This window comes from Dinoponera quadriceps, unplaced genomic scaffold (genome assembly GCF_001313825.1).
Source record: "Dinoponera quadriceps isolate SergipeBrazil2010 unplaced genomic scaffold, ASM131382v1 scaffold588, whole genome shotgun sequence".
Lineage (NCBI taxonomy): Eukaryota > Metazoa > Arthropoda > Insecta > Hymenoptera > Formicidae > Dinoponera > Dinoponera quadriceps.
In genome coordinates, this window is record NW_014554802.1 from 148,560 (window position 1) to 166,219 (window position 17,660).

At 40.0% G+C, this 17,660-nt stretch overlaps 5 protein-coding genes across 16 annotated transcripts in view; all 5 read right to left on the reverse strand.

The window, feature by feature from the left end:
- Positions 1–31: 31 nt before the first annotated feature.
- On the reverse strand, positions 32–5,092 carry LOC106742082 (zinc finger protein 345-like). Of its 3 annotated transcripts, none has more exons than XM_014614706.1 (3): positions 4,501–5,092; positions 3,742–4,089; positions 32–3,686 (listed from the first exon to the last, which is right to left on the reverse strand). In XM_014614706.1, the coding sequence occupies exons 2-3, from the start codon at positions 4,045–4,047 to the stop codon at positions 1,758–1,760; spliced, it is 2,235 nt and encodes a 744-aa protein (XP_014470192.1). In that variant the 5' UTR covers positions 4,048–4,089; positions 4,501–5,092; the 3' UTR covers positions 32–1,757. The 3 variants fall into 3 exon arrangements, with proteins under 3 accessions (XP_014470192.1, XP_014470191.1, XP_014470190.1); XM_014614705.1 differs by having other exon boundaries at positions 4,373–5,092; XM_014614704.1 differs by having other exon boundaries at positions 4,201–5,092.
- A 312-nt stretch (positions 5,093–5,404) lies between these two features.
- Positions 5,405–7,652, reverse strand: LOC106742090 (mannose-P-dolichol utilization defect 1 protein homolog). Its single transcript, XM_014614717.1, has 5 exons — positions 7,442–7,652; positions 6,882–6,947; positions 6,534–6,666; positions 6,232–6,436; positions 5,405–6,112 (listed from the first exon to the last, which is right to left on the reverse strand). The coding sequence occupies exons 1-5, from the start codon at positions 7,527–7,529 to the stop codon at positions 5,870–5,872; spliced, it is 735 nt and encodes a 244-aa protein (XP_014470203.1). The 5' UTR covers positions 7,530–7,652; the 3' UTR covers positions 5,405–5,869.
- A 765-nt stretch (positions 7,653–8,417) lies between these two features.
- On the reverse strand, positions 8,418–11,031 carry LOC106742091 (adenylate kinase isoenzyme 1). 4 transcript variants are annotated; one of them, XM_014614721.1, is made up of 5 exons: positions 10,820–11,031; positions 9,745–9,961; positions 9,503–9,622; positions 8,880–9,065; positions 8,418–8,797 (listed from the first exon to the last, which is right to left on the reverse strand). In XM_014614721.1, exons 2-5 carry the CDS (start codon positions 9,928–9,930, stop codon positions 8,726–8,728), a joined length of 564 nt encoding a protein of 187 aa, XP_014470207.1. In that variant the 5' UTR covers positions 9,931–9,961; positions 10,820–11,031; the 3' UTR covers positions 8,418–8,725. The 4 variants fall into 4 exon arrangements, with proteins under 4 accessions (XP_014470207.1, XP_014470204.1, XP_014470205.1 ...); XM_014614718.1 differs by lacking the exon at positions 10,820–11,031 and adding an exon at positions 10,401–10,577; XM_014614719.1 differs by lacking the exon at positions 10,820–11,031 and adding an exon at positions 10,367–10,577.
- Positions 11,032–12,029: 998 nt separating this feature from the next.
- On the reverse strand, positions 12,030–13,075 carry LOC106742072 (signal peptidase complex subunit 1). Its single transcript, XM_014614685.1, has 3 exons — positions 12,779–13,075; positions 12,464–12,523; positions 12,030–12,403 (listed from the first exon to the last, which is right to left on the reverse strand). Exons 1-3 carry the CDS (start codon positions 12,821–12,823, stop codon positions 12,221–12,223), a joined length of 288 nt encoding a protein of 95 aa, XP_014470171.1. The 5' UTR covers positions 12,824–13,075; the 3' UTR covers positions 12,030–12,220.
- Positions 13,076–13,169: 94 nt separating this feature from the next.
- The window catches only part of LOC106742070 (triple functional domain protein), a 20,192-nt gene continuing 15,701 nt past the window's right edge, over positions 13,170–17,660 (reverse strand). For 3 of the 7 annotated variants that reach the window (XM_014614674.1, XM_014614675.1, XM_014614673.1), the window contains exons 23-28: positions 16,732–16,987; positions 15,568–16,087; positions 14,974–15,505; positions 14,572–14,907; positions 13,646–13,841; positions 13,170–13,409 (exon numbers count right to left, since the gene is read on the reverse strand). In XM_014614674.1, the coding sequence (XP_014470160.1) occupies positions 13,302–13,409; positions 13,646–13,841; positions 14,572–14,907; positions 14,974–15,505; positions 15,568–16,087; positions 16,732–16,987 (1,948 nt within the window). In that variant the 3' untranslated portion in view covers positions 13,170–13,301. Of the gene's footprint in view, positions 13,410–13,645; positions 13,842–14,571; positions 14,908–14,973; positions 15,506–15,567; positions 16,088–16,514; positions 16,657–16,731; positions 16,988–17,660 lie in introns of those variants that run through there. The other 4 variants (XM_014614677.1, XM_014614676.1, XM_014614678.1 and 1 more) reach the window with 4 other exon arrangements.

Consider the following 17,660-nt stretch of genomic DNA (forward strand, 5'->3'; position numbering starts at 1 on the left):
TAGGATATCTGATCAATGACAATAATACGAGGCATGTTAAAACAGAACAATGTATATACGATGTCATCTCGTTAATATATAAAATGCTAATATAAAATTACTATTGTTAAATATTTATATATTATAAAAACGATAATGTGTCTCTTCTCAATAAGAATATTAAGTTAAAATCATATTCTAATAAATGTCAGAATACTTTCTTTTAAAAGAATACGCTCTCTTCGTGGCACAATATTACTGGACACATTGCATCCGTTATACAACATATTAACATCTTTTTTATTAGCATAGATAAAAAATGTGACTGCAAAAGTTTTCATCCTATCGATATCCTATCATGAGCTACACGCATTATATGATGATAATTATAATCATTTCGTATGATCTAAGTAAGTTATTATGCAAAATGTACATAGTGCGAATATGATTGTTCCTCGTTTAATAATGATGTACTTTGGCGATGAAATATTTATATATTTATGCTGATCAACTTCGCTAAATGGGGGATAAAACTTACTGATATTTTCTCTTCGGCTAGTTATAATTTATACGATAATCACAGCCCAGAACTTGTATACCTGATATTACATTTCGAGTGTTACTTTAGATCCGCATATCGATTTGATTAAAAAGGACAGTACCGTAGAAACCAATTATTCGGCAACTATGTCGCGCCTTTGGAGATTTCTGTATGAATTCCTAAAGAAAAGAAGAGAAATGAGTGTTTCTCTAATTTCGAAATCTAGCAAAAACTGTAAAATAATGTAGCAATACAAAATTATCATGCAATATATGGTACAACAAGATCTGGATTATACATATAAAAATATATATGTATGTGAATGTGTATACACACACGTTTATATCAATGCAGGATAGAGCAATAATTCCATCTATTTTAAATATTTTAAAGATTTGAGATTGTCGAGATTAGAAGTTTGGTGTAGACAGTAGTGACATATTATGCAAATCTTTGTTCTAAATGTGATTATGCACGCACACATACGCAAAAACTGTTGCAACTTTTAATCTGCCGACTGTACGAATATTGAACTCACGACAAACGAACTTTTGTTTGCGTCATTTTCTCAATAATCAGTCAGTTCAGAGACACTTGAAGAGGACAGAGTTAATGCTGCACCCTGTACGCTACGCATGTATATATATATACACATATATACATACATGCATATATATATATATATAATATCCACACCTATAACATGAAATAATAAAAAAATATCTGGAAATTGTTACGATAATCCGTAAAAATTTCGTTTGGAAAACTTGATTTTCACGTCTCCGATAATTATACGTGCGACATAATCAAGGAGCAACTGCTCTACGTGTCCTCGCGAAAAGCAAAGCGCTACTCCTTCGACAGGAACGTATCCAGAAAATGCTTCGTTTTATTATGAATAAGAACTGCTGATATATATTTACAGATGCGCGATAATCTTGTACACGGGAATCGTCGTTTTGCGCAACCGATCAGCGTGTTAATCAAACTGATATCTCGCAGAAAGCAACATCTACGCTCATCATCGTTTCTACAGGAGAGAGAAGTAAGTGATTTTTCTTTACACAGAGTTCGGCCTCCCACAATGATATCATATCAATCGATTCCTTGTCTTATCACTGGCAAGTTTTCTAAAACAACAATATGACGAAAGTTGAATTAGAAGCGAGTGTAAAATATGACGATTAATTTCGATAATGAACGGATGAATCGCGAGCGAAGGAAAATCGGCGCGGACTCAATATATCTGACCTATCACAGCAACCGGCCGCGGGCCGTTGTTCACGTTGTTCATATTGACATGGATATGCGTGACCGGCATGTGGTGATGATGATGATCCTCGACGATGATATCGCCGTATTGAGCGCGGCAGCGCTTTTGGTGGGCGAAGAGGCTGCCGCTGTGACTGTAAGCGGCGCCGCACGTCTTACAGACGTACGGCTTCTCGCCGGAGTGCGTGTACGTGTGCTCCTTGAGGGTGCTCAGCCGCTTGAACGCCTTGCCACAGGTCTTGCAGAGGTAATTCGCCTCGCCTGTGTGCCGGGTCAGGTGACGACGGAAGGCCGAGCTGACGGCGAACGCGGCGCTGCATACGTGACAGACGAACGGCTTGTCGCCCGTGTGGATGCGTATGTGATTCGCCAGGCTGGTGGTGGTGGTGAAGCCGCTGTTGCAGGTCTTGCAGACGTGCGGCTTCACGCCGGTGTGGGTGCGCATGTGGTAGGTGAGGGAGGAGTTGCTGGGGTAGACCTTGCTGCAGATGTGGCAGAGGTATTCGCGCGGCACCTTCTCCTTCGGCTTGTGCGTGCGCTGGTGGAGGACCAGCCGCGCTTGGCTCGCGCACACTTTCTTGCAGATCTCGCAGGTCACCGGCTCGGCCTTCGGCTTGTGCATCGACACGTGCCGCCTCAGGCCCTTCTTCGTCGCCATTACCTTGTCGCAGTGCTGGCACTTGTACTCCCCCCCGTCCTCGTCGCTGTCCTCCTTCTTCACGCTGGCGTTGCTCGCGGCGTTGTTGCTCGCAGCGTTGCTGCTCGCATCCGAGTCGTACAGCTTGTTGTCGTCCGCGAGGTTGTCCAGCAGCCCGTGCCCGTGCTTCTCCGCGTGCTTCTTCAGGGTGTCCGGCCTGAAGAACCACTTCTTGCAGACGGTGCACGAATACTTCTTGTCGCCGTGTACGAGAGCGTGCCTCCTCAAGTTCTTCAAGGACGAGCAGTACTGGCTGCAGATCTCGCATTTGTACAGCTCGGGCGCGTTCTCGAACTCGTCGTTCGCCGCCGCCGTCTCGTCGTCCTCCGTGTCGTCCTCGCTCTTCAGCTCTTTCTTCGGCTCCTTGCGCTCGTCCGTGCTGATCTGTTTGATCATGTCGTTCACCTTCTCCGTGTGGGACTTGAGGTGCTTCACGAGACTCTGCGGCTTGGAGAAGCACGCGTGGCACAGCTGGCACGCGTGCGGCTTCGACGCGTGTATCTTCTGGTGGTTCTCCATGTTCTCCTGCTTGTAAAACATCTTCAGGCAGACGTTGCACTTGTATTTCTTCTCGTGGACGAGCGAGTGCTTCTTCAGGCCCTTCTGCGTAGCGTACTGCTTCGAGCAGACGTTGCACTTGAACTTGGACTCCACCGAATCCTGACTGTCGCTGCTCGGCTCGTAATAATTTTGCCCGGCCTCGTCGTCGCTGTACGCCTTCGCCTTAGCTTTCCTCGTGGACGTACGTTTCTGCGGGAAGTTCTCCTCGGCTTCCTCCTCCTCTTCCTCCAAATTTCCGAAAGTTTCGCCGCTTTTCTCGACGTACCGCTCGGCTTCCTTCTCGTCGTTTTTGCTCGGCATATCGGATGTCTCCGCTATCGACATCTCGTGAACCACGTTTTCCGTTATGCAGGAGTCCTTCGTCGTCACCACCTCCTCCTCCTCCTCTTCCTCCTCCTCCTCCTCTTCTTCTTTGCTACCTTCGAACCCGATGGAACATATGAACAGCTTGTCGTCTTGAATATGAATCTGATTCGTGCTCAGACTGCTCTCATCTCTGACGAATGACTCAGCAGGCTGCGCATATTCCTGCGCCACCACTTGCATGTCCTCTTTAACAAAATACTCATCTTGAAGATGATTCGGTTTGGTCGCCAGTATAAACCTTGCTTGGAAATCTGTCTGTGTACAAGAATCCTGAAAAGTGCGATATCAGATATTGATGCGCCTCGGCACGAGCGAACAAACTTACCGTAATATGACACTTGGCAGGCTTGTTGTAGTACATGCGCAACCTTGCGTCCGAATGCTGACACTGCTGTCTGAACTCGTGTGCCACTCTAGCCTTGTACGCACAAACATCGCATATCAGCGAAGGCAGTCCATCCTGTTCGTGTATCTCAATGGAACCACAGATTTGTATCTTCTGCGAGAGTCCTGGGAAATCATTCGCCTCTTGATCACTGGAGAAGATCGCCGACAGATTGGTGCTCTCGATTAGGCAAATTCTGCACACTCTGTCCATGTTGAGCGGCAAAGCGAAGTAACTCGAAGTCATTGTTCCACCTCCAAGGAACAACACTCATTTACTGCGAGTTATCTGCATCAGAAAATAGAAGTTAGAAGACGTTTTTCCTCCCTGTGTACAAGCATGATTCCTGCGGAATGACAGTTTGAACGAGACACGAGAGATATTATCGCAACGTATTACGTTAAAGCGCAGAGACGATGTAAGAAAGCCGGCGATCCCACGCAACGTAAACAAAAGTAGGATCGGATTTCCCAGCGGCCATATGATACGAGACGCCCGGGCCCGGTGCGTTTCCTCTCATCGTGCACTTTTCAGTGCATTCGAGTACATGGAAAAGATTAATGTTCTCAACCTCGTTCGTCAAAGCATGCCGACCAATGGCGAAACAACGCACGGCGGATGATCTCTCTCAGACGACTTTCAAGTGTCGCACGATGTGCCTCGCTGCATGCTTGATCTCGGATGAATATTTAGACGGGCCTTTGTTCGTCGGTTCCCTCGACGACCGCGGAGGTTGAGAGCGATCTGAAGCGCTCGCTCTACGAGTGGGTGGGTTATTGTTCTACAAAGAGATCCGTGCGTGAAGACGAGGAGGTCAGTTACATCGGCTTCGATTAATTCACTCGCTGTTCTCCTCTACATATCAGCTCTTCTCCAGGTGCACTCGCTCACAGAACGGTTTCTCATATTTCGGAACACGCGAACGAAGCGAACCTATGAATTAACGATCATGCGCAGTAGCTAATCTGACAGCTGTCAGATTATATGTACAAGGTGTAGGCGTAACTGATAGAGCAATATATTAGTTACACGCACTTTAATACAATTAGGACTGAAAAATTAAGATTATAAATTATAGTGGTTAAAAATTAAAGACTTCAAGCTTTAAAGTGCTTCTTAAACGATCTCCATAACGTCATTTTTACGAAAGTTATAGCTTGTATTTCGCCTATATTTTTTATTATAATGAATAGTACGTCTGGCCAACCCTTAAGTCATACTACTTGAAAAATTAAAGTACGTCCATCGTTTAGTCATATCACGACCTCAGTTTCTCGTTAAGGAAAGTGACGACTCGTAGCGGAGGTTTTGGAACTAAATTACAGAAATAACGAGTTTTGTTAGACCCGTTATTTCTGTAATTTAGTTCCAGAATCTCCGCTACGAGTCATCACTTCCCTTAACGAGAAACTGAAGTCGTAATAGGACTAAACAGTGGACGTACTTTTTTTTCTTTCAAGTAGTACGACTCTGAAAGGGCTGGTTAGAAGTATTTTCCATCGTAATAAAATCGTAATAGAAGACTATCCAGGAACCTTAATTTTACTACTCATTCGCAGGTGGTGAACAATTTCCCATATATATACACACACACACACACACGTATGTAACGAAAAAGTTAATTTACTCAATGTACATGTAAAATGTAACATATCAAATATATTCAAATTGCTTACAATTTATTTAAAATAACAAGAGATATGTTGCTTCACACATTGGAAATATTTAACAGGTATGTTCAGACAACATATTCGACAATAACCCAGTCTTATCTCTACACACATATACTTGTATCTTATATTTTCATCCAACACTCCTCAGTAAGGATTCAATTCTTACTTGATTATTCTTCTTTCCAAGAATTGCGCGAAATTATATAATCATAATTCAAATATATATCTCCGAATCTCATCGCATTAACAAATATTCTTCAAAAGAATAATTTTCTTATAGAAACTGATTCCAAATATTCACTCAACCATCGCAATGATATCGTAAGACGTTATTCATGCAAAATTATACGTACAATTATCAAATTCATATATATATGATTTGTGTTTCTTCCTTCTTACAGCTTTTTCTTAACATTCGCTTTACTTTTTACATCTATATTCCAATAACGGAAAAGTTGCAGTACTATTATACCATTTGCTAGCGTGGAGCATACATACATCGTTATTATAGTCGCATCACCTGTTTCTTGGATAGAAGTAAAAATTCTCGCTAAAGAACCGAAGAAGAGCATAAAAATCGTTGCCGCAGATAATTGGCCAGTACTTCCATTACAGTAATTTGTCCAGGCTTGCATAAGCTATAAATTACACATAACAATTCATTGAAGTGTTAATGAAATAATACATATCAAAAGTATTTAATTAAAGATACAATAAAAATCACAAGATCAAAAGATTTGTCAATTAAACTGTTTACCTTGCTAATGAGAACAATGGGTATATTTATCGCTTGACATGCCCAGAGAATATGGACAGGTGTTGCCCCACTATTAGCTGCAAAAACCACTGCTATATAAGCAAAAAGCAGAGCTGTTGCTTTTGCCGTTTCTCCATTATAATGCATTACTAAAACTGCAATGGCCAAAGTTTGAATCCCTAAAAACACCACATCTCCCCAAGCACTGAAATTATGTTTGATATAGGATAATATTTTGTAAATTCTTATATATAACAAGTTTTATTTATACTTATTTTGTTATTAATTAATTATTTACTTACCTAAATGGAAATCCATTGATAAAACTATAAGATATCATTGCAGTGATGGCAAATAAATCTAACAATACACTAAAGATATTGATTCCTTCGCCACTTTTGTTTTGTAAAATTTTCACAATTTGTGGAATTTTTACTAAAAAGAAGATAAAAATACATTTATACAAATCAGAATAACTTAAATATGTTAATACTGAAATTTGTAACGATAAAAGCAAGACTAACAAAAGCAAATATTTATAATATGATAGTGTAAACATAGGAATTTTTCTCAGAAAGATGTTTTTATAAAACAATGAAATGAATTAGAAATTTTTATATATCTTGTAGAAAAAGGATATATATTCTAACCAAAGAGAGAACCTCCGATAATACCGATGCCTAAAACTTTGCTCACAGTTGCCTTGAAGCATCCAACTGCAACATCATCAAGATTATTCTATTTTAGTTATACATATATATATATATGAATACACATGTACACATACATATAAGTATATATCAATATTTTAATACAATTTGCTTTACAATCTCAGCCTTTCTATACGAGTTATTAAGAAATATACATATTTTATATTTATTTATATAATAAAAACACTATAAATTCCCCGAAAATAAAGTTAAATGGGATAAATTATGTAAGATTTCCTTTTTGAAATAACATAACTACAATTAATTCTTTACAAAAAAAAAATAAGTTTGTAGAATTTTCAGCTCGATATTAAAGATATCAACACTCACCATGACTTTCACAGATTATGTTAATAATGACATATTGGTCTGGCATAAGGAAGATATATTGTATCAATTTAATACACCAATGTTTATATCCGATTTTGCATATCGAAATATAAAATAATTAATATGTGATAAGGCCGATATTACCGCTATTGTATGTGGTGCAAACGTACCGTGAAGAAATTGGAACTCTTTGAAATACTTTTCCGCACATTCTTCCGTAAATAATAATAACGCAGCGTTTCTCATCAGTTGAGCCATTTTGTCGCAATTTATACTTGGTTTTTGTACTATTTTTTTGTGTACGAAACGGTTACATGTGACACGTTCTTATATCACAAAACAATCCAGAATCCAGAGTACATCCAGAAGCCACATCGCTCACTAAGAGTGTGCGTTCGGGGAGACGCTATTTAACCGCGTCATTCTATTACTTTTTACATATGCAACAAGGATAGAATGACGCGGTAGCGCTAAATAGTGTTTCCCCGAACGCATCCTAAGTCCCGATCTACAATAGGTGTTTTAAGCCTCGAGAAATTGACCAATCACAGTCAAATGTATAGTTAACAAGTGAATATAACACAGAGATGCCATACCGACTCCTAGCGGAGAAATAGAGGGGGGATGAGGAAAAGAAAGAATATGAAAACATTATTTATTGTACACTTTAAGATACCATTTCGTTAAACGCAAGGTGAAAGGAAGAGGAAATATTGCAAATGAAAATCGAAGTCGATGTTAGGGAAAAATCGAATAGAAATTGGTATGAGTGTATTAGTAAGTAGGTTAGGATTAAGATTAGAATAAGTTAGAGCCTCGGCAGAATGATTGACCTTTAAAACAATGTTTTATGTCCTTTTTCAATCTTTTTCTTAATACGACGAATGATATTAATAGTGGCTATATAGAATAATAGATTAAGATATACATTATAAGAATAGAATTCTATTGAATTTAATTAATTTTGAGTTATTTAATAATCATATATTCTTTCCAGATAACTCTCGCATATTGATTTGCGATCGGACGCAATATGAATTGCCCATAAATCAATTCGTCGGATTTAACTTTTTTTTACTTTCTTTACCTCCCTCTTACTCAACTTTTCTGTTTCAATGGTTACAAATCAAACTTTAAAAAGTCAACTCTGAGTATCAGCATAGTTTTATTTAACAATTAACAATTGAAGGTACTTAATTTGTCCACGTATATTCTGGCCAGATACGCAAGAAGAGTGCTCAGTATCATCTGGAGTATAACCAATTCCCAAGAAAGTTACATAACTTATGATTTCCTACTCAACACACACGTTATACAACAGTTACATTGTCGAGTAGGAAATTATAACTAACAGTTGTACAACTTGGTGTTTGCTGAGTCCGGAATTATGGATCCGGGAGAAAGTCTCACGACGATACTTGCGATCCCTTCATTGGTGAAATTAATCTAACAAATTATGCTAATACAGTGTTTAACGCTTGTTCCACCTTGGCAAATATCTCGTCCACCGTTCCTTCCGCATTAATCTGAAACAGGAGAAATTTTTATACCAGCTAAAATAAAATGTGGAAAATGCCAGAAAAAAATGTAAAATTAAATTTTCCTTACTTTAACAACTTTATCTTTGTAGTGATCGATGATCTCATTGTTTTTCGAGTTAAATATCTCGATTCTCTTCTTAATCGTTTCTTCATTGTCATCTGCTCTTTGAGAAACAGCGGCACGTCCGAGAAGCCTCTTCTTTAAAGTTTCATTTGATACATCGAAGAAAAGAATCAAGTCGACGGAGCAAACCTGCACAAAGACATATTGAAATGTTTCAATGTATGAAAACAAGAAGAATGGCAGCAGAAAGAGAATCTGCGTAAGGCTGAAGACTGTATTAGTGATTATAATTCGACGAATCAATCAATTTTGGCTTTCTGCTTGTTTCGATCAGTCATATTAGTCAGCTAGACGGCGCCGCAAATTTCTAAAGGGCATCTTAAAAACATCCGAAAAAAAGTCTTTTAAACTGTCCTTCAGAAGTTACATTGTTCGAAAATCTTCAATCTGCAGTGTGACTCCACCAAACTCCGATTAAGCTGATTTTCGGGCCAGACATTTCACATTAATTTAATCAGCTGATTATTCCATTGACCAATCACATTTATCGTTAAGTAGAATTGGTTGAATTGGTCCAAGTGATTCTGTTAATCGTCGATTAATCAGAGTCATCTTTGTTGCTTTACCTTTTCCTCGAAAAGAATGCCTTGCTCCTTTTCGCGAGGATACCCATCGATTAGGAAGCCGGTCTTGGTTTTATCCTTTTCGCGAACCATTTTCTCCTTGATAAGTTCCAGCACAACGTCCTAGCGAAACCACATGATCTTCACTGAGGAAAACGGGGATTCGTTCGCGTAAGACCAGTTTTAAATTGACATACTCTTTTGCTCGCAGTATGTTCAATTCAAATGGGTCGAATATAACATACCGTTGGCACGAATAATCCTTTGGACATCAAGTCCTGGAGCGAGGCACCCCTCTCGCTGCCACTGGCGACTTCCGCGCGCAACAAATCGCCGCTGCTCAGGTGAACGAATCCGTATTTCTCAATCATTCGGTCGCATTGCGTCCCCTTGCCGCATCCTGGTCCGCCGATCACCCAAATTGTTTTCATTTCTCCCGCCTAGCTTTCTCCAACGGTTGCACTGAAAATGGCGGCCATTTTTAATTCTTCTTTAAAGATTCAAATCTTTTCAAAAGAATCATTTCGAGCATATGTGCTAATCTCAAATATCTTTGAATTCATATTTTCACGAATTTCATGCTCTTCACAAGTGCGATTTTCGCGATGGAAACTGTATGCATTATTTCTAATAACTTGAAAGATATTACACCCTTAGCGCTTGAGTGCAAGTCACATTCTCTGGTTATGACGAGACGATTGAGCTCGCGGTGAACGTACGAAGGAAACTTCGCCTGCGACAATCGAATAAACCGTGAAAACTGAGTTAAATTTCAAACGTATCGATTTTTCACTCGCTCGTAAAGACGAGGGCGCGCTTGCGCCCAGCTCTCAGGAAAGCTCATCGACGTGCGGTGTATCTTGTCACCTTTCTCCGCGTAAAGCACAAATTCTCAACTAACTGAACGAATCAATCAAAACGCTGCTAGTTCTTGAGGAGAAAATTTTCGAAGAATCCAAGGAAAACGTCGGATGGCTATTCTGAGGACGCCGGATACGAAGCACAAAGTGTGAAGATGGCCGAGTGCAACACGCAAAAGCGCGGAAACGACTGAAATACATCCGGCTTGATCTCCCTCCCGGGATCGGCCGATGATAGAGAAGCGTATTGCACAATATTGTTAGCCACATCTGTACAAATATAGCAACGCTCGAAAATAAACTCATGACGAACGTGTGGCGATCCTAGCTAAGTTGCATTATGACATTGTTGTGTGTATATTATATAATCGTCTACTTGTCTTAATAATACTCGTTGCCTGTGTGGCGTGTTCTACTTAGATAGCAAGATGTATTCAATTTGGCCTCATTTTGTACTCACAATAATCAAAAGCGAGCGAGCGAGAACAAGAATAGTTGTAGATGCGTACGGATATGCTGCTCAGATGTCGTTCGTGTCAAGAAAATATTACGTCAAAAACATTTGTATGCTCACACGATATATCTGATATTTTTTGTATTTTAAGTTGTATCGAAGATATCTATTCAGATATTCACATAAATATAAATTATTAATATCTAACTAAAATCTTTTTTTAGTTCGAATTTCTTTAAATGTCAATTCGGTATTATTCAATATAAAACTAAACAATTTTTAACCAGTATTGTATTCCGTAGTATTACTGTAGTATGTGTGTGAATGGCATGAAACCTTTGTGAGCGGAATTCACTTGATGAAAACTCACCACGAGTGGGATTCACGAACGAAACCTTAAAGCGTGTTTTACAATGGACAGTAGGAATATGTTCATAAGAAGTAAGACTAAGTAATCGACCAATCATGTTCGAATGTAAGGGAAACAACGATTGGTTAATTTCTCACTTCTTATAAACACTGCCTATTATGAACTCCATTCAACCCCATTGCCGTGTCAACGTAGTCCATATTTGAAGACCTTTAAGGTCTCCTCTTGCGGAATTAAAAGTGTGTGTAAGGTAAGAAGTGCCATTTGCAATATTTCGTAAAAGACCATTCGGATATCTATTTACGTGCTTTGAGCAATTCTAAAGGTAAATACCAAGTGGGGTTTTTTTTTTTTTTTCAGAAAAACATTTCTGAACATGGTCTATTCTTCAGGTATCGGAAAATAAGAGACCCCACATATTTCACGGAATAACTTAAATAGTAGCTTATTCGAAGCAAGCTCCCTGATGTAGCTAAAGTTAAAAGATGTAAAATGTGTATATAATTGTAAGAACATTGAGAGCTTCTGTCTGTCTTTAAAAAATAAACAGCTCTTGTAAAGAATTATTTTTCTATACCTTTTTTTCCGAAAAATGTTTTTTTTCTGGCAGGTTATAATTTTTCAAAAAAATAAATAAATAACAGTAATGATTGCATATCAAATTTGCGATTAAAGCCATTTTACAATTCTGTTTCCTTAAAACCAACTTGAAGTAACATCACAAGATCTTATCAACTAGTTCTTGAAACATTATATATTATTGTATAATTTCATAAATATATTATTTACAGCCTGTATTTATGCAGAAAATATTAAATTATGGATATATCTTACAAAAAAAGAGTCTTTCACCTTCACACATGTCTATTCATATATCGGGCATTTTTGTGCTCATAACTATCAATATCAAGAAAAATGATTAATAGTATGTATAGATTTCCATTTTTAGGAATGAAATTCACACGAGCAAGATCACTTGGTGCTTTACTCTATTTCATTTATCATATCATATATATCACGGAATGTTCTTTCTATCATTATTTCTTCTTCTTCGGTTTGGTAGGAACTTCCGACTGTGGCTTTTGCCAATCCAATGGTTTGCGACGATACATGGGCCATGGAGGTACCGTAATTAATGCTGCCATTACAAATCCAGCGCCCAAAATATAGATTGTCTGTGAGAATTGTTGAATGACATATCCCCAGGTTAAACCGACCACCTATAAGAATATTGATTTAAAGTTAATGTCCATTAATATGCCTAGACAATCAGAACTTACACCAAATAACGTTATTATGACTCTTGCTAATCTCTCTGCTCTAGCTTGACCATCGTAGTCCTAAAAGCAAGAAATCCTCAGAGATTCTTTATAGATATGTAAACATTTGTATGTAAGCGTAGCACCATCTGTACTTACTTGCGATACAATATAAATTATAATAATTACGGTATGCACACACACATGAAGTTATAATTACATTCACAGATGGTGTACGATAACATAACCTAGCGTAGTGAATTATCATAAGTTTAATTTTATCGCAGAAAATGCAACAGTTCAATAAGACAGTTATTTATGAATGTTGCAACTCACCATATGTGTTGGAATAGATTTAAAGTATTGCACCCACGCGCTCATCGTGAATAAATACGAACGTGTCAAAACGATTTATCAAGATCGGTACTCGCTTCCATTCACTTACGGATTACTCACGGACTAGAGAGAAATCTGAGAGCGGCCACGCCGACGTTTGATACGCCATCTGTATCGACTTTTGACATTGGAACTACTTCGCTACATCTACTTTTTGATACTGTCGATAATATTTTCATTTTGTGACCGTGTCCGGTACTACGTCCACAATTTCCGTGGATAAGAAACGCCGTGTTCCTCAGAAAAAGTGCGAGGAAGTACAATTTTAAGAATCGCGGCCAAGTTTTAAGAGAGGAGACGCGAGATATTCTCATCGAAAATGAACACATACTAGACATTCAAGTATATATTTTACTATTTACATATAAACTTGTCATGTATTTTAAGTAACATGCTTACTGCACACACACACACACACACACACACACACACACACACACACACACACACACATATATTAGTTTTAAGAATAAAAACTGTCATTGTGATCTTGACGCAGTTTAAGACAGTGCGCACGACGTTCTATAAACGCGGCCATTCTAGTGGACGGTATAATAGCGCCACTAGATACCTAATAACAGAAAGAATGATGGTATAAGTATCACGTGAAATTTCAATGCATTGTCAAAGAGACAAGTAAGAATTCAACAATTTTCTCTCTCTCTCTCTCTCTCTCTCTCTCTCTCTCTCTCTCTTTGAAATACTAATATATGTCGTTTATAACGCGGTTAATAAATAACTATAAAATATTTGTACAGAATAAAATAACTGGAATGATTAAAATTTCAAGTAAAGAGTACAAATTACCTTTGATAACCATGTTGAAGCGAGACAAACTTCCGCATTTATTCGGTCCTCGCCACGCAGACACAGTAATCTTTTGAGAAGTTCCTTCGCGTCGTCAGATATCGTCTCAAAATATTCGTCGGGAAAACAAAAGTCACATTTGAGTATATTGGCGGTAGTTTCCTCTACAGAGTCGTCCAAGAAAGGCGATAATCCACTGAAACATTAAAAACCGTTAAAAAAGCACACGAAAAACTGTTACAACTAGAGAAATATAATTACAGAAATAAAAGAAGAACTAATTAAATTAAAGCAATAATTGAGATTAAATCAATTAAAAGTAAAATTAAAATTAATTTGTAAATAAAATTTGACTATCCAATGAACAAAACGTTGATAGAACGTTGTCGTGACGATAGTAGCACGTAACATCTAATATGTAGTTTTTAACGTTATATTTAGGAATTTTATAATGCTATCGATAAAATACTGGCATCGATATTTTTCTTTCAAAATGAAATATTTTTGTATCGACATTTTTTTCTCTCAATATTTCCCATATTACTTTATTTCGATTTCTTTCCGATATTAAAAAAAAATTGTTTACTCTGCAATATCTTCAATTCAAGATATCGTGTATTTTCACTTGATGAAAATTAGTGCAACATACTTATGTTTTAAACATATCTTTTCTCATGATTTCTGTTACGTTAATTTCACGATGATTTATTGATTTTTAGTTAAAGGGAAGAACATTTTAACAAGTCGATCATTCATCGACTTGATGCTTTCTGAACCCTTCCGTCACTGACTATAATGTGAGGACTCGTCACAGTGGAGTCTCCGGTCGGAACACAAGATTCGTTGGCGAAAAATTGTCGGGTATGTACGGTAAAACTGTTAAGAAGAACATTCGTACTGCCGATTAATCGAAGCGGGTGAAGTACCTCAATAGAACATAAATAAAGACCCCGACAGCCCACATATCCGTGTAAGAACCGGTCGGTCTGCCCAACACCGATTCCGGTGGCGCAAACTCGAGATCAGCGGGCGGTACAACCTCGTCGACGGGAGCTCTGACCGCCTCTCCCAGATCTATCACTTTCACCGCGTCTACCTCCTGGTCGATAAGAACGTTTTCCGGCTTGACGTCCAAGTGCGCTCTGTCGCGGCAATGCAGCCAATGTAGCGCCGACAATAGCTGAGCGGTGTATCGCGCCGCGGTCGCCTCGGTATACTCCGTTTTCTCGCTCAAATACGCGAACAGCGTTGGACCTTTGACTCTGAAGAGAAAGAAAGAAAGAAAGATAAGATCTCGATCGGATGCCAACGGCGGGAATCTCGCTTACAGTTCCAAGACAATGGTGTCGACGCCCGGTCGGGGCGCGTTCTCGAACAGGGCGAATGCTCGTACGATGTTGGCGTGATGAGCGGCGGCGAGAAGATCGTACTCCGCGCGTGTCAGCGATCTCGATTGCTTGTGTCGCGGGGTTTGCTTGAGGGCGACCTCCTGACCGGTGCCGCGATCCTTGGCACGACGGACCGTGCCGAATCTGCCGTTACCCAGCTCGTCCAACTCCAAGTACCTGCCGACGAATTGCTTGGCTTCCCATTCGTCGTTCGCGTTTGACAGCGTCACCACGCTCGATGGCAAGGTCGTTGTCCCGCCCTCCCCGATCACCCGGAAACTGTACGAAGCGTCCGCTGGCATATCCAGCACGGAAGGCGGCTCGTTGGCTTGCTTCAATATCGGCACCCATTGCTGCGAAGGTAAAGTCCTGCACTCTATACTGCACGACGCGCTACCGATCTCGTCTTTTTCCCAGTCGATCTCCACTCGCGAGGATCTCAAAACACGCACCATGGTACCGCTCCTGCCGCCTGAAACGTCAGGATAAGTTTCCTCCTCTTCGAAATGTAATCCTTCGGACATGTTGACCTACCTATGACGAAGAGCGCGATCTTCGTGGAACAAAAGCCCGTGTCGCACTTTACGTGGCAGTGATATATCCCGGAGTCCGAAGCTCGGCAGCCGGTGATTTGTAAGTAGATGAAGCCCGCGCTCTGTTGGAATTGATATCGGTCGTTCTTCTTCAAGCATCGATCCTCTTTCTTCCAAGTGACGACCGCACCGTCCGCGTTTTGCGTCTCGACGAGCAATCTGATGGATTCCCCAGCGGCTGCACGAATCGACATCGGACTGCTCAAAATAACTGGCGTCTTTTCCTCCGTCGTCTTCAAGGACTCGCGAGAATCGACGTGATCCACCTTTCGCGGACGAAACGACCACACTCTACTGTTCGCTGAGTTCGGGATCAGGCTTGCGGGGATCCATAGCTCGTCCTTGGTATTTACGGGGGACACCACCAGACCTGGGCCATCGAGGTGGGAAACGACCAGCTCGTCCCCGGCGTGCAACTTGCCCCAATCCGCGGCTAATCTTACGCGAGCACCTGGAACGACCTGAGGAAGCCTCCCATTACAGACATTTTCTTCCTCTCCGGACACGTATTTCTCATACATCTTGTATACACACGCCCTATTTTTGATTGTTCACCAGGAATTCAACAGATTCCCCAGGAGGAGCTCCCAGCATCGGTCGACCGTAATGCATCATCGGATAGTAGGCGGTAATACTAGCAACCGTCAGATCCCAGATGGGAGGAAGTAACACGGCATTAGTAGTAGCGGTGGTAGTATAGAGTATAACTGTGGTGGTGGTTACAGAAGCGGTACCGATAGAAAGCAGCATAGTTATGTAGCAGAGAATTAGAATTGTCCGTCAGAATTCAGCCTCTCGTAGCGATTACTTATATATTTGTTTCTTCTATGCCTGTAAGATCTTACTATATAAGTTAAGGAAATTCGCGCGGAACAACGATCTCTCACGGCGCGTCAAACAAAATTCTTTAATAACAGAAGTATGACTTATCGTCGCACCAACAGAAGGCAATGCAATAGATGCAATAGATAGCAGATAGTGACAGGCATCAAGAGGAAGAGGAAGAGCCCCTTTGCTGCAATCAAGAATTCTAATTGATATAGATGGATAACGAGAAAGCCGAATTAGCAAAAAGTCACGTTTGTGTCAACGAAGGTGAGCTCACCGGGATGGAGTTGTTGCGCACCGGCGAACGCGTGCGTAAAGTATTCTTAAATCCCTCCAAGAAGTTCAGTCTACTCTTGGTTGGACTGGGTGTACGTGGTGAACAATCCAATCCTCCGGTGTGCGAACGTTGCAGCTGCGGTTGACTACTCGACGTCCTATGCTCGTTACTCCTATCTTTGTTTGCCGATCCGGGGACTGTCAGAGTCGGAGGCACCGATACGGTTGCCCGAGTCGCAGATTCGGTGATGGCACGGCTGTACGCCAGCAAATTATAAATGAAATCCAAAACACAGTACTGCGCATCGAGACTTCTGATATCACCAAAAATACATCGGAAAATATGTGTACATTTTAACGTTGTCGACTTTCAAGTAATATCGACGGCACGAGGAGAAATTATAATCGTGAGAAAAATCTCGAGCAGCGATTGGAAGGAACGAATCTAGCCGGGATATGGAGTCGACGTCACAGCAACTTGGATATCTTTTAGATGTGTCGAAGAATTAGATGACGGGTGCTTAATAGCCACGCGCGATAAGGTAAATGGTTGGTTGTGATTGCGGATACTCTTCGACTTGTTTCCCGCAGTACTGTGTTCTTGACAAAATTATAAGAAAAGAAGCCTGTTAGTCGAGGAGGAGGGGGGGGGGCGTATATTAGACGAGGATCAAAGGGACGCACATCATCACAATCCACTAATCTTGATTTCAATTTACAATTTTATTCTAGACAAAATTCTTATGATTCGCGGATCAATTATAGCTTTGCTTTTGGACTATCCTCCACAGAGTATCGCGCATTATTTTATATATATATATATATATACATATATATATATATATATACATGTATATATATACATATATACACACACGCACACACACACACACACACACGTATATATATATATATATATATATATATATA

Excerpts from the sequence above, each read along its gene's own strand:
- LOC106742082 (XM_014614706.1), bottom strand. The coding sequence starts at position 4,047 with ATGACTTCGAGTTACTTCGCTTTGCCGCTCAACATGGACAGAGTGTGC. Across the intron at positions 3,687-3,741 it reads CTGCCAAGTGTCATATTACG|GATTCTTGTACACAGACAGA; the intron begins GTAAGTTTGTTC and ends CGCACTTTTCAG.
- LOC106742090 (XM_014614717.1), bottom strand. The coding sequence starts at position 7,529 with ATGGCTCAACTGATGAGAAACGCTGCGTTATTATTATTTACGGAAGAA. Across the intron at positions 6,667-6,881 it reads TATCGGAGGTTCTCTCTTTG|TAAAAATTCCACAAATTGTG; the intron begins GTTAGAATATAT and ends TCTTCTTTTTAG. Across the intron at positions 6,437-6,533 it reads ATCAATGGATTTCCATTTAG|TGCTTGGGGAGATGTGGTGT; the intron begins GTAAGTAAATAA and ends ACATAATTTCAG.
- LOC106742091 (XM_014614721.1), bottom strand. The coding sequence starts at position 9,930 with ATGAAAACAATTTGGGTGATCGGCGGACCAGGATGCGGCAAGGGGACG. Across the intron at positions 9,066-9,502 it reads GCATTCTTTTCGAGGAAAAG|GTTTGCTCCGTCGACTTGAT; the intron begins GTAAAGCAACAA and ends GTCTTTGTGCAG. Across the intron at positions 8,798-8,879 it reads ACAAAGATAAAGTTGTTAAA|ATTAATGCGGAAGGAACGGT; the intron begins GTAAGGAAAATT and ends CTCCTGTTTCAG.
- LOC106742072 (XM_014614685.1), bottom strand. The coding sequence starts at position 12,823 with ATGAGCGCGTGGGTGCAATACTTTAAATCTATTCCAACACATATG. Across the intron at positions 12,524-12,778 it reads AATCTATTCCAACACATATG|GACTACGATGGTCAAGCTAG; the intron begins GTGAGTTGCAAC and ends TCTTGCTTTTAG. Across the intron at positions 12,404-12,463 it reads TCATAATAACGTTATTTGGT|GTGGTCGGTTTAACCTGGGG; the intron begins GTAAGTTCTGAT and ends ATATTCTTATAG.